Source organism: Cervus elaphus, chromosome 20, assembly GCF_910594005.1.
Source record: "Cervus elaphus chromosome 20, mCerEla1.1, whole genome shotgun sequence".
In the NCBI taxonomy this organism is placed as follows: Eukaryota; Metazoa; Chordata; class Mammalia; order Artiodactyla; family Cervidae; genus Cervus; species Cervus elaphus.
This window is the reverse complement of record NC_057834.1, coordinates 27,610,482-27,635,336: the sequence shown is the minus strand read 5'-3', so window position 1 is coordinate 27,635,336 and position 24,855 is coordinate 27,610,482. Positions and strand designations below refer to the sequence as shown.

The following is a 24,855-nucleotide window of genomic DNA, read 5'->3' as shown; positions in this document are numbered from 1 at the left end:
TTCACACGGGGGGCATGCTGTGAGACTGAGCTACAGACATTCTGTCTCAGAGGCCAGGCAGAGAAAAATATCCTATCGAGGTTCAGAGTGCTTCTAGGTGCTGAGGAGAAAGCACATTGGTAATTTGAAAATTCACACACAGGTGCCCGGGGCAAAGGATGACCCCAGCTCAGGCACATCAAGTGTGTAAGGTTGAGCATCCCATCTGGAATGCTGCCCGAAGGCTGTCTTGTTCCCTGTCTCCACACACCATGCCCATTAGCTCTGAGGGTTCAAGAAACATTTTCCAGAGAAGAATGCTAAACAAAGCCCCGGATCAGCCAGATCCTGAGAAGAAAGAGAAGCAGGGGTGGAGTCAGGCCAGGTTTCAGTCACTGATCACCAACTGCTTCCTATCCCCCATGGATTTCTTGTCAATGATTATTCAATCTCAGGCCTGACCTTTCTATTCTAAATAACACTGCAATATCAGCGCGGCCCAGCCCGCAGCTTTCGCAGGAAATTAACTGTATCTGGCTCTCACAGGAGACCCAAGAAATCCCCTCAGTAACTAAGCCCAGACTGGTTTACAGAAAAAAAGACCCAGCATTATCTTCTTCTTATACACTCCTCCTAATACCCGTCTAAATATCACAGGGCTCCCAGCTGTTTAATTCTAATAAATACTCATCTATTCTCAAAATAGACAAATGTTAGGTCTCAGGTGGGCCCCAAGCATTTTGTGCTGGAGAAAGAAGAGAATATGGAGAGAGAGAAAGAGGAGAGGGTCTCAGAGTCAGCTGCAGATTTTTGCTTGTGTACGACGGCAGCTTAAGAAGCTGGCTGATGCTTTCCTGTTGGCCAGAGTCAGAGGTGACTTCTGAGGGAGGCCCCTTGTCATAACCAGTGTCCTCATGAAGTTGTCCTTACTTCCCTTGAAAAGCCAGGTTTCAGAGCAGCTCTTCAGGTCAGAAAGGTCTTTGAGAGTCCCAGGACCAAGTGAGATCATTCTCCTTTCAGCTGGGGGGCTGGGAGGGACTGTTAAAGCGTAACATGCTCCATGGTTAAGGGTTCAGGCCTTTATTGGAAAAATCTTATTCTGAATTGATGTTTGAACCTGGGTTTACAGGGTTGCCCCACCCACAGTAACCCCTACATGGAGGGTAAGAAGGGTGGGGACAGCAAGACCGCATGTGATCATGTGACCATATAAGTAACATAGTCCAAGGGATGGGAAGGGCCAGAAGGAGGGCCACGTGACACTTTGGATTGGAAAATGCCTGGGAATGCCTGGATCTATGTCACTGGGCGTGACGGAATTCTCTGTCTTGTTTCTTTGGCCCTTGAAGAATTCTCAGCGGAAGGTCTGGGCTCACACACGGAGGCCCCGGACAGTCTCTGGGGTCGGCACCCTTCTCCCTCAGGTGATGCTCAGTTGGAAGCCAGGTATGGAGCAGGATGCAGGTCTCGTGATTTGTATGGCTCCAGGGTAGTGAAACATTTCACTGTTGTCCGAATACTGCATGTTGCTCATCCATGTCAGTGCTTCTCTAAGTGTTTTTGGGATACTCGCTGGCAAGTGACAAGGGTTCTCCTGGCCATTGGCAAATAGGCCTCTGACAGTTTGAATGTTGGTTCTGGTCTCTGATGCAGGTTAACAGTGAGCTTACACTTTAAAAGAACCTAAGTATTATCTCAGGGATGCCCTGCCCCAGTCAGCCCCAGACATTTGATTCATCTGCTAAGGTTTATTTAGATGCTATGTGACAGTTGATGAGGTGGTCCATGGGGCCTTGACTCTACTGAAAAATCTGAAGTTTACAACTTTAAATCCATGGTTAAAACCCCATGAGATCCATCTGCCTCCTTCTGCTGTGTTTGTTAGGGACCCTGGGTAACTCCAGCAGGCCAGGAGGAGGTGGGTAACGTCCAAGATTCGGCTCCAGGTGCCTCTGGCAGGTTTCTAGGAAAGACGTGAGGACCAGAATATGGCTACCTCTCTGGCCATTGGCTCATATGTACTTGAATCTTGCAGTGACACTCCTGGACTTTGATTTCTGTCCCAGTCAGCACTATCACTCATTTAACAAGAATCTACTAAGCACTTTCTATGTGCCACTTGTTATTGCTGTTCAGTTGCTCAGTCATGTCTGACTCTTTGTGACCCCATGAACTATACAGCACGCCAGGCTTCCCTGTCCCTCACTATCTCCCTGAGTTTGCTCAAACTCATGTCAGTTGAGTCAGTGATGCTATCCAAGTGTCTCAAACTCTGCCTCCCTTTTCTCCTCTTGCCCTCAGTCTTTCCCATCATCAGGGTCTTTTCCAATGAGTCGGCTCTTTGCATCAGGTGGCCAAAGTATTGGAGTTGCTGCTTCAGCGTGTCCTTCCAATGAATATTCAAGGTTGCTTTCCTTTAGGATTGACATCTTTGATCTCCGTGCTATCCAAGGGACTCTCAAGAGTCTTATCCAGCACCACAATTTGATAGCACATTGATTTTTGGAGCCCCAAGAAAATAAAATCTGTCACTGTTTCCACTTTTCCCCATCTGTCTGCCATGAAGTGATGGGACCTAATGTCATGATCTTAGTTTTTTGAATGTTAAGTTTTAAGCCAGCTTTTTCACTCTCCTCTTTCACCTTCATCAAGAGGTTCTTTAGTTCCTCTTCACCTTCTGCCATTAGAGTGTTATCATCTGCATATCTGAGGTTGTTGGCATTTCTCCCAGTAATCTTGATTCCAGCTTGTGAGTCATCCATCCTGGTATTTCCCATGATGTACTGTGTATATATGTGCTAAATATCAGGAATAGATAATCAAATGAAGCAGTTAAAAAAAAAACAAAAAACCTCTCTGAGAGCACAGAGTATAATAAAGGAGAGATACATAAACAGAAATAAATAAATAAACTATTAGTGAATGTTAGTAATAAGTGCTAAAGAGAAAAGTCAGCAGAGAAAGGAGAGAATGAATGTTTGGCGGGGGCAGGCAGCAGGAGCAGGTAAATTTAATTGGGATGCCTGGGGAGGCCTCACTAAAAAGGTGACATTTGAACAAGACCTGAAGGAGATGAGGCAGCAAGCCACGTGGATATTTGGGTCAAAAGCAATCCAAGCAGGTACAGCATTTTCAAAGGTCCTGAGGGCGGAGCTTGCCTGATATTTCATGGAACAATGCCCAGGCCAGCATGCCTGTAGCAGAGAGAGCAAAAGGGACAGAAATAGGTGTAGTAACTAAGGGACCCTGTAGTCCATTGTCAGGACTATACCCTCTACTTGGACAGACGTGAGTCTAGAGGATTTAAGTAGAGAAGCTCTTACTTGGAACTCGAGCAACCTAGGTCCTAGTCTCAACTTTGCTACTAAGCAGCTCTATAACCAAGTCATTTTAGCTATCCTTGACCTAAAATTACTTTGCTTCTAGTGACTTTAGTTTCATCACCTATAAAAGGAGGAGTTTGTATTTCTGAATCTAGCATCTTTTTAGCTCTGACAGTCTGTGATTCTAGCCAAACAAGTTTAAAACTAAAGCAATGAAACTATTAGCATTGGAAAAGCACATTTCAACATCCTTGCTTATCCACAGTTCCTCTGGATATATCACTATGAGAGACAAGGAGGGCTTTACTCCCCACTTCCTATCCAAGTTAATGTGGTGACCAATCAGAGGTATAGAAAACTCATTTACATCGCTATCGGGGTCTTAAATCCCACATCCACTCCCTTTTCACATTTGCTTGTCAACCAGATCAAGCTGATTATCTGAAACACTTCAGTTTTATAATGATTGTTGCATTCTATTTAACTGAGCCCCTATGACATAAGGTGCCCCAGGAAAAGCTTAATGGAAGATAGAAGAGAAAGATTTAAAACAGGTTCTCCATCCCTGGAGAATTGATGATCATGTCAGGCAAGAGTTGTCTCATCTAAAACTAGACAAAATGTACTCATAGGATACAGACAAGTGACAGTGCAAAATGGTAAACAGTAGGTGCCTAATGACAATATACATAGTGGGTGCTGCAGAGGTTTAGGGAGCAGGTGCTCTTGGCAGGCAGAGGGCCTGAGGGCACCTCTGAAGGGTGTCGGCTGAGAGCCAGGTCTTGGAAGCCAGGTAGATTTTGATGGGTGAATATTACTGCCTCCAATTTATTGGCTCAATAAAGCAGGCATTACATGGTGGGTAAATAAATGTAAAGCAGGTTGGCAGTTTAATATTGTGCTCACAGGCCCAGGCAGTGGGTGACTTGGGTTTTCATGAACGGATCAAAAACATATTCCTACAGATTTCATGACATCTCTTTTTAGGACACTCTAGTGAGCCTGCCTCATCATAGCTACATAGGATGGATCTTGGGGGAAGGTACGGTCTAGACATAAGCCATTTTCAGAATCTTCTGGGACTCCCAAGATGTCTGCTGGTTTTGCTAAATTTCCATCCCCTGGAATCCTTGGTAAGTCTATGAGCATAGCTTTTACCCAAAGAGTGGTGAAGGAGGCTGATGGAGTCCCCAGATCACAGAGTCAGAGGGAATCTCCTTCCAGAAGAAAGGACCACTCTCTTTCCTGTTGCTCTTCTGTACATCATTCTCTATCATAGCACAGATAAGGAATCTTTTACGCTTGTTTGTTTAAAAGAACACACCAAACTCAAGGCTTCCGTTTACAGGGATAAACATAATACCTTCCTCATCTCTGTGTCTCCGGTACCAAGACTAGTAGCATACAGCGGATGTCCAAATTTGAAAGCAATAGTACATCAACTCAGTTTATCTTCATCTTTTCAGGGTAGTTTTTTTGGGTTCCACAAAAGATTTGAAGAGGTCATGAACCCTGTACCCAGAGAAAAATGAACTTCTGCACACACACTTACAGGATTTTGCAAACAATTTCTGGGGTCATGTGGGCTGCAGGTTGAGCTCTGCTCCAGGGGGTGTATTAATCACTTAATACTATCCTTTGCAGGTGATTCTGCAGCCTCAGCTTGAATGCTTCCAGGGATGGGGGACTCAATCCCTGCCTGTTTGTGACAGCATCAATAGGTCAAGGCCTCTTCTTTATACTGCACATCAGCCTTCCTTTCTGTAACGCCACCCTCATCCTAATTCTCCCCTGAGCAACATTAAACAGGCAAAGAGTTAGGAATTTGTATTACCGAGCTCTAATTCATCATCAAGTACATAACTGCTTTTCTCACGTTTGTAAACACTTATCCTAAGCCTCCCTGGCATTCCTGGCCTCCACTCTTCTCTGCTTTGACTGAGTTTGTGTCTCCTCACTATCCTGATTCTGTGTCTTTTAAAAAGCCCAGCTTATCACCACCCCTATTAAAGTGTAGTACCCAAGTGTGGTCATGGCGACAGGCATTATTCCTCCCTTTGTTCCAGACAATGAGCCTTTACACTGCTTAAGACTGCCTTTGCTTTTTGGCAGCCACTTCACCCGATTGACCCATTAATGAGCAAAGAGTCACGCAGTGCCCCCAAGTCTTTTCCAGGTGTGCTGTTGATAAGCCCTATCTCCCCACTGGGTACGTGTGCAGCTTGCTACTCAGGCCTAATTGCAGCCCCTTTACATTTATCTTTGTTAAACGCCATCCTATTAGATTTGGTCCTCGAGTCCAGCCTGGTGAGACCTTTTTGGATCCTGATTTTGTCAGCCAACATATTCTCATTACTCTCAGACGATGTATTCAACGTGCAGCGGACAGTTACCATTCGGGAAGCCTGTCTCTGCCAGATACTACGCTTTACACAGCACAGCGTTTCATTCTCCCTTCATCAACTCTGCTGAGTATGTGCTGTCACCATTTTATTATTTTATTTTTTATATTTATTTATTTTATTTATTAATTTGCACCAGGTCTTGGTTACAGCCCGTGGGATCTTTAGTTGTGGCATGTGCAATCTAGTTCCTTGACCAGGGATCAAATCCAGGCCCCCTGCATTGGGAATGCAGAGTCTTAGCCACTGGACCGCCAGGGAAGTCCGTATCCCCATTTTATAGTTAAGCGCAATGTGACTCAGAAAGGTTAAGTAACTTGTCCAAGGATACACAGCCAGTATGTAGGAGAGTCAGGATTTAAACCCAGCTCTGTCTGACTCTAAAGGCCAGATACATAGCCACCCTCCCTTGCTACGGCCATTCAAGTCATTAATATTTTCCACAGGACAGGACAGGCCCAGAGCCTTGTAGAAAAAGACTGGAGACAAATTTTGGCTGAGGGTTGATTCATGCAACATTATTCCTTCCCAGTAATTGGGATGTGACTTCCCACAGTACCCACTCTATGCTGAGGAATACCAAGAAAAATTTTGTACACTGAAGAGACAGTGCTTCTGTTTCTAGCACACGAGGAGACACGTGCTAGTCCATGAATCCCCTTACCAAACAGTGCATGGCATGAATGTGTGGTAACTTGTTTCTGGTAGCTTCATGCTGACTTCTCTAAGTCCCAAATTCCTTTATTACTTGCTCTGAAATGTCATTTAAATAATTAAGTCTAGATTATTACTGAGTCTTTATCATTGGCATTTGGGGGGTATACCTTCTTTCACCAGGTCTTTAAGAGCTGCAGCGAAATCTCTCTCAAATATCCCACATGACCTTCCTAATTGATTACAGATCAGTCTTCGATGAGTTTATATAAAGCTTTGTTGAATATGTGTTAAAATCTTGGCCAGTATGACCTCTCAAATTTCAGACCTCTATTTACATATGTGATTCTCAGGGCTGGTGCCCAATGACAACTGTGCATTTAGGCCTTACAGTGACAGATTTTTTATTATAATCATTGCATAATAGATTCTTGTTGGCTTTTACTTTCAAAAACCCTAATTAAGTCTCTTAACAGTTTCTTTTGTGACAGACACCTTTGACCAGAGACCACCAAAGAATCCAGAGAAAAGGTGGAGACCAAGCTTCTTTCAAAAATGGTTTACAAACAACAGTTTAAAACAAGTAGGGACATGAAGAGAACAGGCACACACCTTCTGTTTTGACTCTTGGCTTGAAAATCAAACCTCCACAGGTGAAAAGTCTGAGCATCTGATCAGGGAGAGTTGCATCTCCCAGAATTCTGAAGTGTGCCCTGTCCAAGGAGTTGTTCCCTTTTGGGGTGGTTCGTTTAAACTTTTTCTCAGGGACCATCAGACTCAGGTATTAGATCTTCTAAGAATGCAGTTCTGTCTTCCCTATCTATCAGTGAGATCTCTCTATCTGTTTTCTCTCTGCTCTGAGATCTTCTGTCTTGACCAATATTTTATGTATGTATAAGAATTAGATCACCTATGATATTTATTTAATTATGGTTTTTGCATGTTTTCTGTTAGATATACTTTACACATACACATACATTCTTACTGTGTAATTTTCACACTCTTCAATCCATACTCATAATCATCTTTCTATTGTACATTCTAACAGAGCTGGAATCATTATAGGTTATTGTAGATAGGAAAATAGGAGGATCTTGAGTTTGTTGCTTAAAATCTTTCTCCATCACAAAACCTCTTGCATAAAGGTTAAAGGCACAGAATTTATATTAATATCAAACTCAATTCCACACAAATTCATAGGTAGAAGGATGGAAGAAATGGAAAGACCCTTGAAAGAACCAAAGCCAACCATCCCAATAGAGTGGTGAAAATTTTACAATCCAGAGACACTTGCCTAAGAGACATGCTTATTGTCAGAGTATAAACTCTAGGTTCATAGTGGCTGGCTGGGTTCTCTGGAAAGCAGACACTGAGGTGAAGTAAGGACTGAAAAATGTTTATTGGAGAGTTACATCTGTGACAGGAAAGGGGATGGAAGCGTGATTGGGTAGAGAAGCCATCAAATAGTGAGGTATACCTGTAAAAGAGGAGCTCTGAAACAAAGCCTGTCTTTGAGAGGAGTCTCGTGTTGGGCAGAAATGGCCACATTTCTGTAGTGTAGAGATGCCAGCTGGCACACTCCACCCAGCTAGGCAATGAGCCCTTTCTTGACAGAAGATGTAGTGGTGGGTTTCCATGTCTGCACACACCTGGGGTTCACTCCTGTAGCCTCCATACAAGTTCTAGAGAGACATGGCTTCAGTTACTTATTTATAATGTTGGCTTAGTCACTAATTCGTGTTCGACTATTTGCAACCCCATGGACTATAGCCCGCCAGGCTTTTGTGTCTATGGGATTTTCCAGGCAAGAATACTAGAGTGGGTTGCCATTTCCTACTCCAGAGGATCTTCAGAGGATTTTTAATAATAATACTTATTTTATTCATTGTAAAGAAAGAGTATTATCTCAGTAGATATATTACAAATGCCAAGGAAAAAATAGATATATATATATACCAAATGGTTTTTCATTAAAATATTTCACAACTGGTACTTGGGCATGCTGTTGGAAATGGCCTAAGGTGTCTCCAAAGTGGAGGTCAGTGAACTCTGGACAACCCCTTAAATTTTCCATTAGTGAGTAGTTAGATGAAGTAATAAATAAATTATTATTAAGCACTTGCAAATCCAGTGTTATGTAAATGCTAAATAATCATAATAATAGAGTAGTATGCTGAATCTTGATAAACGGGTCGGCTACCATGTCATTTAAAATGGATGGCACAGCAAAGTCCGTGAAGATGAATGAGGTCCTCGTTCACAGAGCTCAACACCAGCGCCGTCTCTTCTGCTGGGCTTCTCTGGCCTCCACGTGCCCGCTGCACTCACCCCACCTGGGTCTCTGAGGGACAATTAGAGGAGGAAAAGGATGCTAGCTGGCTCTAAGGCGGTCGTAAAAAGGCTCCAGTGCAGGGATAGTGAAAGCCTACAGAGGTGAAGGCACAGGTATTTGCATTTCTGAGAAGTCGGGACTAATCTATAAGGCAGGTGGGGGAAGAGAATGAACTGAGTGCCTCCCGTGACCCAGATACTGTGTTCAGGGCTCTGCATTTATTATTTCATTTATCCTCCAGGCCAGCACATTAAGGTAATAGAGCAGTGGAATAAAGCAGAAGGCATGACTATTTTCTGTAGAGACACAGAAAGCCTGACCCCAGCAGTGCAGTGGTTTTCTTCATTTAACTGTATGATTTTGAGGGTACAAAAGTAGCTTGTGGTTTTTAAACACTTTTATTGAGCATAATTGACATTCAGTAAGCTGAACATATTTGAAATACACGATTTGGTTAGTTTTAACATATATGTGCACCATCACCACAATCAAGATATTAAAGATATCCATCAGCGTCAAAAGTTTTCTTTTTGATTCATCCTTTCCACCACTCCTCACCTAATACCCTCCCCAAGCACCACTGGTCTGCTCTCTGTTGCTCTCTGTAACTAGCTTGCATTTCTAGAGTTTTATATAAATGGAATCAGGTAATATATACTTTTTGTTGGTCTGGCTTCTTTCACTCAGCATAGTTATTTTGTGATTCATCCAAGTATTTTCTTTTTCTTTGTTTTACTTACAGAGACGTAAGGACTTTGAATAAATGGTATGTATTTTATTTAATTTTAGCTTTGGACACAGTCCAGAGTTAAAATTCTAGTTCTGTCGCTTACTATCTGTGTGTCAAGTGGTAAGTTTCTTAACCTCTCTAAGGTTTAATTTTCTCATCTGTGAAATAGGCATAATAAAAGCTGCATTATAGAGTTGATGTGCAGTTCGCAAGTTAGATGAGATAATATAGGTAAGCTGAATAGCACAGAATCTGTCCATGGTAAACAACTAGTTTTGCAATTAAAAATTTAAAATGGTAAAACCTTTTTTTTCATCAAAATCCCCTTTGATGCCCTTCTTTTCTCACAATCAAGTAATATATATCAATATCAAGTAATAGCTGTCTTACATTGTGCCAAATGGAGTAGTAAATGCAACTCCTGAATTAGTTCTTTCAACTTTCACAAGAAGCCTAGGAAGTATGTGGAGACATTATTACCCCCAGTTAGAGATGAGGAAGGTGAGCTAGAGAGATAGGGTCATTTGTCATTCTCACAGACAGTAGGTGGTGGGTCAGAATTTGAACTGAGGTTGTCTGGCTCAAGACCCTTCCTTGATTGGGCTGCCTTTCCATATGCAGTAATGTCATCCACTAACACTAGGGCTCATGCTTCAGGAAAAAAATAGATATGAAATCTATACCAGGAACTAAGTAAATGTTAGAGAAAGTGAAAGTGAAGTCGCTCAGTCAGGTCCGACTCTTTGTGACCCCATGGACTGTAGCCTACCAGGTTCCTCCGTCCATGGGATTTTCCAGGCAAGAATGCTGGAGTGGGTTGCCATTTCCTTCTCCAGGAGATCTTCCCGACCCAGGGATTGAACCTGGGTCTCCCAAGTTGTAGGCAGACTCTTTACCATCTGAGCCACCAGGGAAGTCAAGGTTAGAGAAATAACTATAAAACAACAAAAAAAATTATTGTTGAGACACCAATTGTTAAGAAATTCCAAATACTTCCAATGTATTGTAGGCATATACTTGTAATTTGACATTATGAAGAATATTCCACACCTGATTCTATGTTTAACTGTGAGTAAGTCAAAGACAATGAATCTATAAAGAAGTAATGAAGGCAGCTAGAGTAGATTTGCCTTTCCTGGAAACACTGGAGACTCTGCTGAGTGGTCTAAGTCTGAGCTGTAAATTTTAGAGCAAACCCAGAAGGTAGGCCTGTCAATGAGGTTGCCAGCTGAGCAGGCTGTACTTACCCCAAGTTTAGGGACTGACTGAATTTAGAGTCCATCGGAATAGCTGTTGCAGTAGAATAGAGAAACTCAACTACATCTTCAGTACAGTAATTATTATTCACTAAAGATTTGGAAATTTGGCGGAACAGAGTAAGGGAGATTTTAATTCAATTCAGATCAACAAATGTTGGTTATTTGCCCGATATGCATGGAATCTCTGCCTTTAAGAAATTTCTGTTTGAAGTAGGGGATGAAAGATGAAAAATATAAATAAAATAATTTCAGTGGCAAGAAAGACTTGAATTGGAGGGATATTTGGAAGGCAAAATCAATAAACTCATTTTCCACCAAGAAGATGGGATGAAGGAAAAGTTGGGTTTCTGGTTTGGAAACTGTAAACCACTCAAAAAAACATAAAATTAAGACAAGCAGACTTTGCAAACTAGGTGATGAGGGCAGTTTTGAGAATCTTAGATATGAGGTGCAATAGGTGATTCGGGTAGAAACCCTTAACGGGCAGTTGTGTTTCTGGATGCTAAGCTCAGGGCTGAGGTCAGGGTTGCAGACGATGGCGTGTGAGGTTTCAGCCTATGGGGTGCAGCGGGGCTGGGGGGATGGATGAGATCTCCCAGGGAAGGGTGTGCAGTGAGGGAAAGTGCTCAACACAGTTGTTGGGATGGGTAAAAATAGATTTGACCAAATACCAGACTTGTGGACACGGTGGGGGAAGGAAAGGGTAGGACGAATTGAGAGAGTAGCATTGAAACACAATATTACCAATGTAAAACTAGATCACTTCAGTTCAGTTCAGTCACTCAGTCGTGTCCGACTCTCTACGACCCCATGAATCGCAGCACACCAGGCCTCCCTGTCCATCACCAACTCCCGGAGTCTACCCAAATCCATGTCCATCGAGTTGGTGATGCCATCCAGCCATCTCGTCCTCTGTCGTCCCCTTCTCCTCCTGCCCCCAGTCCTTCCCAGCATTAGGGTCCTTTCCAATGAGTCAGCTCTTCCAGTGGAAATTTGCTGAATGACTCAGGGAACTCAAAGCCGATGCTCTGTGACCACCTAGAGGGGTGGGATGGGAGGGAGGCGGGAGGGAGGTTCAAGAACTAGGGGACATAGGTATACCTATGGCTGATTCATGTTAATATATGGCAGAGACCAAAATGATACTGTAAGGCAATTATCCTCCAATTAAAAATGAATTAATTTTTTTAAAAATTATGGGAATGAACAATACTATCCTAAAGATCTTTCCTACTCCAATTTTTTTCAAATCCACTCATTTCAAGCAAGATGCCTTATATTCCGTGTGAATAGATGCAAATTATAATTCAATGTATAATTCAGTGTATCTCATTGAAATGCAGCACTTAAAAGGAAAGAAGACCCCAAAGCAAACACAAAAGCCTGCTTTGGGTGTGGTCCTTCACCTGCTAGTGGAGGCAGGTTGCCCTGGAAGACCTTGGGGTGAGGGATGGTGGGCAGAGATGCAGGTGGTATAGAATAGCTCTTCTGTGAATACAAATCTGACATCGACAGTGTTGTCTTTCTGAACCCGTTTTCTCTTGTCAAGAGGGTAGGAAGTTGTTAAGGGTGGAGAAGGTTAAGGTGCTAAACTGAAAAGCCAGCTTACATTTTATGATATTTAGTTGTCTGCTGACCTCTGCATACCGTGAACTATGCCTACCCATCTCCTCATACTTCTCTTTCTCTCTCATTCAGTTGACAAGCACTAGGGCCACAAAGAGGAATTGTATTTGGTTCTTGCCCTGGAGGAACAGACTACACTCATAGTAGTGTGCTAATTACCAAAATGTTTCCCATTGGCATAGTTCTTTATATGTGACAAGAAATCTCCTCTTCATTATAGTGTTGCAGTTCTACAACATATCTATGTAGGAAGTAGGGCAATGGTTATTATTATTCATATTATATATGTGATATTGTAATATATATGATGCATGTTGTTTAGTCGCTAAGTCATGTCCAAATTTTTTGCGGCCCCATGGACTGTAACCTGCCAGGCTCCTCTGTCCATGGGATTTTCCAGGCAAGAACACTGGAGTGGGTTGCCATTTCCTTCTCCAGAGATATGTGATGCATATGTCCTGCATATTATTATTATGCATGAGTAGCTGAGACACAGAGGTAAAGTGACTTGGGGAAGGTCAGTCAGTGGCTAAGATCCAAATCTTTTGGCCAAGTGTTCTTTCTGCTAAGGGGAATGGTTTTCCCTGGCTGTCTCATCCTGGGCACCTTGCCTTTGCAATTTCCAGGTTGTCTTTTTTATCTTTCAGTTTACAAATTTGACAGACCCTTAGGGAATACTGACTCAAGAATAACTTGCCTTTGCTGAAGTACAAAATCCCACAGGTGTAAGACAGACTTTGGAAGGGTTATTTTCCCTCTCACTGCCCCCTTAAAATCCCCACTGTTTGTCTGGAGGGAAGTATGCTTATCAGTTCTGGACATACCAGGGAGCAGCTAGCGAAACCAAATTAGCTCAAACTGGCTGCCATTCAGGTCAGCTAATTAAATTAGCTATTGTTGCATTACTGATAAGGACAGTTTGGAAAAGAAAAAAGCTACTCATCCCAGCAGCCATAAGGCTAATGCCAAGAAAATGTGTTAATGGGAACATTCTGAAAGGAAACCCCTCTGACTAGCAGCGGTACCCAGGGCCTTTGGTGGACTGTTCTCTTAGCCATCTGCTCTGAGTTCAGTGCTCCCAGCCCTTTCTGGCTACGATCCTTGTGGGCACTGCCACCCTCAAGCTTTCTGGTACCCAGCCGCAGCCAGGAAGCCCCTTTTTTTTTCCTACCATGGGTTCATCCTCCTGGGAGTCTGGAAAGAAATGGAAATTTTTCTGGAAGAAAACAGTTCACTTTTGTGTACTAAAATCTAATCTCTCCATAGCTTAAAAGCCAGTTCATATTTGCAAGAGGAAGAGAGAAAGGAAAAGAGGGGAAAGAGGGAAAGAATAAAAGAAGGAAGGGAGGAAGGAAGGAAGGGGGAAGAAGTAAATAGCTAGGAAGGTCCTAAAAGACTACAGTTTTTATTTCCCAGCATCTACCCCTTTAGCAGCAGCACTTCAATGAGACTTTCCCCCTACATCATACCCCCGGCCCCCACCATCAGCTTCTACCCTCTTCAACGCACCCACCAAGGTGTCCTAGTTCTATCTTTTTCTAAGACTAATTACCCAGGCTTCCTTAGGTTCTGTGAGCCAACTGATCTCTCTCTAGTACTTTCCTTTTCTGCTTAAATTAACCGGTCTATTTCATGTAATCCAAATGATTTAAAGATTGTTTAGTCCAACGCCTTCCTTAAGTGATTTTAAGGAAAAGAGAGATAAGGAAGAGAGATATTAAGTGATTTTCTCAGACTCACACAGATGACAATTAGAACAGGCCTAGAACCCAGGCGTCTAACTCCATAAGAATGCATCCGAATACAGAGCCTGCTGTGCCCCTCCTGAGACAGTTAGGCAACTCCCAAAACTGCCTGAGAGTCTATAAGGCGGGCCTGAAAAATTTTCAATGTTACCCTCACCTCATGACTCCCTCTTCTGTGTGTGTGTGTGTGTGTGTGTATGTGTGTGCACACACATGCAAATTTTTTAAATTGAAGTATGTTTGCATATCATACAATTAACCATTTAAAAGTGTACAATGCAGTGGTATTTAGAGTATTCAACAATGTTGTACAAGAAGCATTTCTCATGAGTTTCAAAACATTTTCATCATCTATAAAAACAATACATGCCCATTAAGTAAGGACTTCCCATTCCTCCCACTTTCATCACCTGGTAACCTCTAGGTTCTATATCATATAAAAGGAATCATATGATAGGTAAGATTTTCTATCTGGTTTCTTTCACTCAGCATAATGTTTTCAAAGTTCATCTATGTCATGGCGAGTTATCAGCGCTTTGTTCCTTTTCGTGGCTGAATAATATTCCACTGTGCGGTCATGTCATGTTTTATGTTTCTATTCATCTGTTGATGAGAATTTGAGTTGTTTCCACCTGTTGGTTACTATGATAATGCTGCTATGAACATTCATGTGTGAATAAGTTTCTGAGGGAATGTATATTTATTTCTCTTGAAAATATACTGAGAATGGATTGCTGTAATTCTATATTTAACTTTTGGAGAAACTGCCCAATTTTCTGCAGCACATTGCTTCCAGAAATTTTTTTCTGACTGCACCTTTCATAGACAATGAAAGAAGTATTTATAACTGTAACAGGAATAACTAAAGAGACAGTGATCTTCTTGGAGAAAAAATAAGTGTGAATTTTGAGGTGTCAGCATTATGAGTGGGTGTGAAGACATAAGAGGAAGGGTGATAATGCTCCTCATCATATAGGGAGATGAATTTGGAGTGCTCAACATAACAGAAAGGAAAAAAGGAGGAAAGGCAGAAAGGAGAAGAGGAAAAAGGAAGCCTAGAAAAGTGGCAGAAATCTGAGTGCTGGGTAACTGCGTGATGGGTGGTATGATTCTGCCCAACCTTGGCTGTCCAGGATTATTCCGTAAAATTTAGTATACTCTCAATACTGTATATATATATATACATATATATATAATGTTATATAATGTGTGTATATCTATCTATCTATCTATCTATATATATATATATATGTCATGATAATGTTGCTAATTCTGAAAAAGGGTTTAAATTTTACATTGAGCATAACGTGTAAGACAGAAGCAAAGTTCAAAGAGTTCCTAAGAGGTAGAGAGGCACAGACATAGCTAGTCTCACCTCCTCTATGCTGGACCTCACTTACCTCTACCTTGAATTGGCATAAATGTGGGGGAGGCACCACCCATATTCAGGCTATGGAATTCCCTTAGGTGGCAAGAGGCAGGGAGGACTCCCTTTTCTTTTAATCTGATAGATTTTGTTTCAGATGTTTAAGTCATGAGATAATATCCTCCTTTAAGAAAACAAGTGAAATGGAAACCTAGTTTTGAGATTGTCTATGTGCCAGATTCTTAAATGTGGGCAATGTCTGTCTCACTATAAAACATGAAAAATTCATTGTTGTTGTTGTCAGTCACTCATTTGTGTCTGACTCTTTGCAACCTCATGGACTGCAGCATGCCAGACTTCCCTATCCTCACCATCTTCTGGAGCTTGCTCAAACTCATGTCCATTGAGTTGCTGATGCCATCCAATCATCTCATCCTCTGTAGTCCCCTTTTCCTGCTACCTTTAATCTTTCCCAGTATTATGGTCTTTTCCAACGAGTTCAGTTCGGTTCAGTTCAGTTGCTTTGTTGTGTCTGACTCTTTGCAACCCCATGGACTGCAGCACACCAGGCTTCCCTGTTTGTCACCAACTCCAATAGCTTGCTCCAACTCACGTCCATCAAATTGGTGATGCCAACCAACCACCTCATCCTTCTGTCATCCTCTTCTCCTCCTGCCTTCAATCTTTCCCAGCATCAAGGTCTTTTCAGATGAGTCAGTTCTTCACTTCAGGTGGCCAAAGGATTGGAGCTTCAGCTTTAGCATCAGTCCTTCCAATGAATAGTCAGGACTGATTTCCTTTAGAATGGACTGGTTGGATCTCCTTGCAGTCCAAGGGATTTCAAGAGTCTTCTCCAGCACCACAGTTCAAAAGCATCAATTCTTCAGTGCTCGGCCTTCTCTATGGTCCAATCCTCACATCCATACATGGCTACTGGAAAAACCATAGCTTTGACTATATGGACCTTTGTCGACAAAGTAATGTCTCTTCTTTTTAATACACTGTCTGGGTTTGTCACAACTTCTTCCAAGAATCAAGCATCTTTTAATTTCATGGCTGCAGTCACCATCTGCAGTGATTTTGGAGCCCAAGAAGATAGTCTTTCACTGTTTCCATTGTTTCCCAATCTATTTGCCATGAAGTGATGGGACTGGATGCCTTGATCTTCATTTTTTTTTTCTTTTTTTTTTTTCTGTTGCTGTTGTTGTTAAATTATTTATTTATTTTACTTTACAACATTATATTGGTTTTGCCGTACATTGACTTGAATCCGCCATGAGTGTGCATGTGTTCCCCCTCCTGAACCCCCCTCCCAACTCCCTCCTCATCCCATCCCTCTGGGTCATCCCAGTGCACCAGCCCCGAGCATCCTGTATCGTGCATCGAACCTGGACTGGCGATTCGTTTCACATATGATAGTTTACACGTTTCTATATGGGAGAATGGCATTGGTCTTCATTTTTTGAATGTTGAGTTTTAAGCCAGCTTTTTCATTCTCTTTCACTTTCATCAAGAGGCTCTTTAGTTCCTCTTCACTTTGTGCCATAAGGGAGGTGTCATCTGCATATCTGAGCAAATTTATTCTTAAGCTTTTAGTACCAATGGATAGAGAACTTTCTGCTCAACTAGTAAATATTATAATTGAGGAAAGCAGTAATATCAAGGAGCAGAACTGCTATACTTACTTCATAGGGCAGGCTGTAATTATAGTTGGAAAAATATGATGTAAGCTATGCTCCACTGTGATACCATATGTACTTACTTTCAATTTAAAAGTATATTCTCTAAGCCTCAGTTTCTTCATTTTCAGACAGGAAACTTTAACTCTTTTCTCCGTTAAACTCCAACATTCTAAGCTACTTGTGGAATTATAAAAGCTGGTGAAATAAATGAGAAATTATAAAAGTTAGTGAATTGGACATAATTTACTGAAATAATTAAAAGAAAAATCTTCCAAGCCTTTAATATAAAAATATAAGAAAAAGCTTTGCTATAGAAGGTATTCCAAGAGATTTTAGTCCAAAAAGTCAAACTCTACATCACTGCTCATTTTGAGGGGTACTAGTGGAAATTGAGGCCAGTGCTATTTGGGTATAGAGTGCTAATTCCATAAGAACTAATTTCACCTACAGGATGTCACTGAGAACATATTAGTGCTTCTGATTCAGAACTCTGTCTTCCAAAAGTGTCAATTCAATAAACTGTACTAATGGGACTTTGATGGAAAGAAGTAACCTAGTCCTGGGCAAATGGATACTTTTACAGCATCCAGTGAATTGAATATAATTATTGGTTTATATGTTCCTTTTATATTATAAAATACCAATAATATAATATCATTACAAAATATGTAAAATTGGGGACATTTCTTCATAATCCTATCACCTTAACACAACAACAGTACTGATTTTCCTTATTTTCTTTTAGCATTTGTTCCTATGTATGTGTTTGATGAATGTTTTGACAATTTATTGATAGATTGATCTATTTTTAAAAGTTTGTCAAGCTGAACGTGGCCAGTATGTAGAAGCATGATTCTTTCCCTAACTTTGTTATAGCTTCTCTTTCTTTCCACTTGAGCCCACAGTCACAAAATGGGAACATTGACACCCTGTCCCCATTCTGTAGTGATTGAGGGTGAAGCCTCATGTCTGTGGGGATTTCTCAATGATCCAGAGAAAAGTACAAGTTAATATTATGAGCTTCCCTGGTGGCTCAGTGGTAAAGAACCTGCCTGCCAATGCAGGAGACCTGGATTTGACCCCTGGGATTGGAAGATCCCCTGGAGAAGGAAATGGCAACCCACTCTAATATTCTTCTTTGGAAAATCTTATGGACAGAGGAGCCTGGTGGGCGACAGTCTATGGGGTCACAATAGTCATTATTAACTTTTGAAAAAAATTATTTTTTCTCTAAAAAAATCTGTTTGTCTTAAGGCTAGGTTCTATGTACAATCACTAAAAGAAAAGACAGTTCTACAATAATTTCTTTCAAACTTTACTGACCCTTCATAATAGGGTCAGGAGAAACTGTCCTTTATCAATCCTTTTTAAATGGAGCCATAAAAATGAGGTGCAAAGGAAAACCACTGGGATCAAGTTAAAAGCATGTCCATATAATTCTTGGGTTAGTAATTTATTATCTTAAGCAAGTTATTTAATATTATTGGGATTAGTTGCTTCCTCTGTAAATTAGGGGTAATTTACAGGGTTCTTATGAGGACTGAACAAGCTAATGAAGGGAAAAAGGCAACACAAATGATTTACTTTTCTTTATTAAAAGAAAGGAATTATACTCCATTGAACTATTCCTAATATTTATCACAGAGAATTTTTATTCATGTTACATGAATGAAAAAGTAACTTCAATTTTGGATGGCTGATGAGCCATTTCCTGAATCATCGAGGTCCAGGCTTTTTTCTTCTCCTCCTATTTTCAGCTGGTTAGCTGCTTATTGAGCTCTTGCCAGAGGGTGGACAAAAGAAATAAAAACTGAAATCGGTCAATTTAACTCTTTGATAGTGGTCCTGATGAAAGATGTGTGGGTAGAGGGTGTTAAGTTGTGAGTTAAACTGGAATTCTGCTTCTTACCAGGATATTGCAAGAACCTACTGATGGTTTGGATGACCTGGTGATGACAGCTACTCTTCTCTTGACTGAAGACTTATCTTCCTCTAAGTGAACAGTGGTCTATCTCCCAGAATGACACATACTGACTTTTGAAGAAGTAAGAGGATACCTCCTGGCCGGTCACATCAGTCAGAACAACTGTGGTGAGCAGTGGGCTGGCACATGCTGCACCCAGATGACTGTTGCAACAACAGAGTCCCAAAGCAATAATCACTCTTCTTTCTCTTCCCCACTAACCCAGCAACCAAATCATCACTTGTAAGCATTCACTATGTACTGCCATATAATATAAAATATGGTGAGCACTTACATATAGAAGACAACCTCTCAACCCTCAATAAAACTGTAATACATTAAGAAAGCAAGAGTTGTGCATGTAGAAATACAACTAATTACATAAGGGAGATGGAAGAAGGGGAGAAGATAATGAACACATTAGAGCATCCCCTCTATCCCAGTCAGTCTACAAGGTGCTGTACACACTTTATCTAATCCTTACCACACCCCTGAGACACAGTTCTAGCCTTGTTCCGTGGATGATGATACTGGGAGGTCAGAGGTGTTTAATAAGTTGCCCAAGATCACATAGTGAGAAAAGTGTGGAACCTGCTTTCAAGTTCAGAAGGATCTAACTCTATGCTCTGTTACTCACTGCCAGTGAAGGAGTCAGAGCTGGAGACATCATTTACGTCATCAAGTCAAGACTCTTTAAAATATCTCTCATTAAATATGTTGCTAAAGTTTTACAAGTCTGTTCATTGGTTTGGGAAAGATTTCTAGCCAGAGAGTAAATGTCTGGATTCTGGAGGCTGGGATGGTGTGGCAGAAAATGAGAGCCCCCTGGTCTCAACTCTGCCATCATCTCCAAGTGTGGTAAGTCACCCCCATATAAGGGGTTCTGATCCAAGAGCACGTCTATAAGTTCAATTTGTTTGTTGAGCCCTACATAGTTAGCTTAGGTACACAGCTAACACACTTGGCTATATAGTACTATACTGCAATAGGCGTATAAAACTTTCCACACAAATAATACATGAAAAACAAACACAAAATAAAGAAACATTTAAAGTCTTACGGTCCAGTACCTTGAAGAGTAGTGCAGCAGTACACCAACTGGCATATAAGGGCTGGCAGGGAGTGAATAGGAAAGAAGAGTTACTGACTGGTGGAGGGAGAGGGCGTGGGAGATGGTCGAAGGGTGGTCAGCAGTAGGAGGTGGAGGGCAAGCTGCAATGGCACTCACACCTGACCTTCGTGTACCACTCTACGCTCAGCTCCTGTACCTCAGAAACTTCACAGTGCCTCCTCAGATAGAACTCACTTACATGACTGGACATGCGAACGCGTGTCTGCAACTTTGAAAGCTCACACTTTAAAGTTTTCATGTGCAGGGCACTTACTGTGTTCATCTGGGCAAGTTTCTTCCCTCTTGTAGGCTTTTGTAATGTAGAGTGTTTGACTTACATTCCATCACTGGACAGTTATACTATGTACCAGGCCTCATGTCAAGTAGCCTTGAGTTTAAATTCTGGTCCCATCCTCAAGCAGTGGCTCTTTAGCAAGTCATTTAACCATCTGTAAAATGGAGATAATAATACCTACCTCAGGGTCTTTGCCCTTTATTGTTCATTCTCCTTGGAATGGTCTTCCCCAGTTATCCACAAAAAGTCACTCTGTTACCTTCTCCAAGTCTTTACTCAACTTACTTTTTTAGTGAGACTTTCCTTGAACATGATCTCTGAATTGCAAACCATCCTGCATTTCCTGTCTTCTACCCTCATTTTATTATACTCCTTAGCACTCAACACCTAACTTACTATATACAGCACTTAATTATCTTATTTATTGCTTGTTTCCCCACCTCTAGAATGTAAGCTCTATAAGGGCAGGGGGTTTTTGTATTCTTTACTGCTGTATCTCCAGTTTCTAGAGTGATTTAGGTGCTTAATAAATATTTGTTGCATACATGACTGGTTGTTGGGAAAATGATGTGAGTAAACTGCTTTGCACAGGCTTGGCACATAGTACACACTCCATACATGTTGTCTGTTTAATATGCAATTTCATTATTGTGTTCCCAAGCCATAGTGGGTCAAGTATGTTCTGTTTCTCCTCCAGGGAACCTAAAATGAACATTCTGATTTTCTTGAAGAATGTGAAAGTTTGGCTCTATTGAAATAAACCTGGAAGCAAGGGACAACCCACTCCAGTATTCTTGCCTCAAGAATCCCATGGATGGAGGAGCCTGGTAGGCTACAGTCCATGGGGTTACAAAGAGTCAGACACGACTGAGCGACTTCACTCACTCACTCACTCAAGGGGAATTAGTCATTGTGAGGGAAGTAAGGGAAGTAAGGGAGAGGGTTTGCATGGTAGATACTTCCAAATACCTAAAGGAGTGGCCATGTGGATAGAAATTCTGGGATTTCTGCTGGAAATTCTGTGGCATAAGAAAGGATTTCCAGAAAAGTGGATGTCTAATGAAGATATAAACTGTGTCTCAGGAGATAGTGAATTGCTCATGCCTAAAGATCTCCTAGAAGCTGGATAAGCATATCTCATTGACCCTAGATTTAATTATCGTAATGAGTGATGAGCTTGGAATACAGCCAAGTTTGTCGCACTCTTAGAGAGCCATGAAGATATCGAGTAAAGCATGGCATTTCTAGGGGCAAGGCAGATGGACAGCCAACAAGAGCATTGCTTACTATATAGTCAAAGAAACCAAGGATGCATAATCAGGAGACTGGGGACAGGCAAACCAATTAAAAGTCAAGGTCTAGTATCTAGCTTCCAGATATGAATCAGTTTTCAGATCCAGAACCCACTGGCAGAAGGTGCCCAGGTAGAAAGACCCTAAAAATATAGTATATGTCTAGCATAATGATTTTCCCATTCCATCCCCAAAAGATCCCTGGCATTTACTCATGTAAGCATATAGTGGGGAAGAGGACTACCTAGGCATTTTGAAGACTATTTGACAGAAATCCCAAATTGACACTGATGTCTGGGGCCCAGATAATTGCCGTGGCTCATTGTTAGGGGAGCAGTTCTAAGTCTGTCTCAGTGCACTCACCAGGTCCATGGACTCACACTTGCTAATTTCCTCAGTTCCTGAACGTTGGAATAATTAGAGTGTATATACTTGGTGGCTGATGGAAACCTCAAAAGTTTCCTTGGGCTGTAGGGTAAGAGCTCTTGTGATGAAGATTTCAGGTACAAGCTTCTGAAACTGTTCCTTTTCCATGGCTACTGGTTCAGAAGCTTGGATGAGGAAAGATTTCAAGATCAGAGACAAAGAGATCTGGGGAGGACACATGGTGTATGGACTTATGGGAATGAGTGCAAAGGATGAATATCTTTGCATCTTTTATTTAATGCCCCAGACAGCATCCCTCACAGCATAGGCACTGGGCAATTATTAATACGTAGAATGATTCAGTCTGTTTTTTTCATTGGTAGTCTCAGTGCCAGCATGATAGACGCATAATGGAATGTTCATGGTGGTGGGAAACATACATGTCTTTCCCACTCACCAAGACTAATATAGCTATTGCAATTGCCAAGTGTCCATGCACCAGGTAGACCAAATTGAGCTCCTCCCCCACCAAGATGGCACTACTCCAAGAAGACAAAGCAACCACTTGGCCGCAACTTGACACCACGGGATCCCTTCCACTCTGTAAGAGGCAATAATTTATCTTGATTAGAATCAACAGATACTTCACATTTTAATTTGTCTTTCCTACCTTCAAGACCTCAGCCGGTATCCCTGTTTGAGGGCTTCTAAAGTGTATGATCCACTGACACAAGAGTCTACATAACATCCCATCACACCAAGGAATCCTCTATTTCACAGGAGGGATGGCAGTGAACACATGACCATGAGTTTCACGTTCTCTGTGACGTGCTGTAACCTTCAGATGCTGCTGGTATGTAGGAGTGTAAGAGTGATAAAATGGATGTCTCAAGACAGCACCAGCTTGGAGATGATACCTTGAAATGATAGGCCTCTATCTTTCAAAATATACTGTACATCTTTAATCAACGACCCTTCTGTGGTCCTGTGCCCCTGAAATGTGAAAGTGAAAGTAGCTCAGTCTCTTTGTGACCCCATGGACTGTAGCCCGTCAGGCTCCTCTGTCCATGGGACTCTCTAGGCAAGAATACTAGAGTGGATTGCCCTTCTCTTCTCCAGATATTATTGTCCCTATCATGCACTGTGCTGTGCTTAGTCGCTCAGTCATGTCTGACTCTTTGCGACCCACGGGCTCTGTCCGTGGGGATTCTGTGTCCATGGGATTCCTCTGTCCATAAGGATTCTCCAGGCAAGAATACTGGAGTGGATTGCCATGAATCTGAGACCCCAAAGGGTAGAAGTCAAAGTGAACCTATTTCCATCATTTCCAATGACTTAAGAGATTTGTGCATCCCATTCCCATATCTCTAGTCCTTGTGGGTTGGAAGTCTAACTCCCAATCCAAGAATGCTTTCTTCAGGAGGATAGTGAGTCCCATTGAGCTACATAAGGTGCAACTGCTGTCTTGACATTTTAGGCCCTTTGTGACAAAAGACCAATAGCAAAAGAAGAAAGCAGAGGTAATTGACTCTGATTAGGTGGTAGTGCTACTGTTACCAATTGGAACAGGGAAGAATACAGTTGGCATCGAGGTAAGTGTGGCCATCGTGCCCTTGTCAAACACAATATACACATACATATACATATATACACATACGTATACATATATACACATACACACCCACACACAGTATATCACCTCTTGGTTCTGCTTCCCTGGAGCACCCTGACTAATGCAGTGCTCTAGCAATGCATAACAGGTCAACCACAACTCAGCGTATCTGTGATACAGTACACATTTTTTGGCGCTTATTGCAAACCTGCCCAAAGCCACTTTTAGGCACATCCTCCCCAGGGAGATGGGTTTTCTGCTGCAGTCCAGCCCTGGCAGGTCCTGGCAGAGCTCTCCATGCTCTGAAAGAGGACTTCTCACCGAAGAGATGCCTGTCCCAACACGCTCACCTGGTTGGCCTTTTCCTGTTCTTTTTACGGGGCCTGTCATTCCTTCCAGTAGGAGGTGTCCCCACTGGCAGAGAGGTGATCAAGCACAGAGCAGCTCCTATCAAATTTCATTCTTGCATCTTCAGAAGATTTCCTATGTGGACCCGCAGTAATTCATCAGTCAGTTCTCTCTGGGAAAAGAGTTGGGAGCAGGGACCGTGGTTTGTGCGTTTGAACTCTTTCATCTGTCTTATTATTTAATTCCATTGCTGTGCAGATCCTCTTAGAATGCCATTTTAATGGTGACAGCTCTTATGAAACTATCTCTGGTGTTCAGAGAAAGGCAACAAAACTCACCGACTTTTGTTTGAAAGCTGGTTCACCTGGGTGAGTAATAAAAGTGGAGTGAGCCTGACACACACACCTGTCTCTTGCCCTCCTTGGATGTTCGTTGAGTTTTGCCTTAAAAGAACAGAGGGGAAAGCAGATGCTGGCACCTATGAAATATCCTCCAGTTCTGTTATCTATGTCAAGCCCCCACCACTGCCCTCTCCCAGATTCCACCCATGCAGCTCTGAGCCAAGTTTTGGAATCTGGAGAGCTGCATGCATCTTCTTCAGGTTGGTTAGTGGTGAGGCTGTGAGCTGTGCTCAGCTCAGTCTTCCTTTGATAGCGAGAGCTTCTAAAGCATCCTGATCTTCAGCTGCACTTTGGTTTTTGAAGATGACCTTCAGAACATTATCTGATAACGTTGATGCTTGGGGACTTCCAGCTAGCCTCATCCTGATT

General features: G+C 42.0%; 1 protein-coding gene across 2 annotated transcripts in view; it reads left to right on the top strand.

The window, feature by feature from the left end:
• PBX1 (PBX homeobox 1) overlaps positions 1–19,787 on the top strand; it is a 328,873-nt gene extending 309,086 nt beyond the window's left edge. The window contains exon 9 of one of the 2 annotated variants that reach the window (XM_043877021.1): positions 19,011–19,787. In XM_043877021.1, coding sequence (XP_043732956.1) covers positions 19,011–19,031 — 21 coding nt within the window. In that variant the 3' untranslated portion in view covers positions 19,032–19,787. The remainder of the gene's footprint in view (positions 1–19,010) is intronic. The other variant, XM_043877024.1, reaches the window with a different exon arrangement.
• The last annotated feature ends 5,068 nt before the right edge of the window (positions 19,788–24,855 follow it).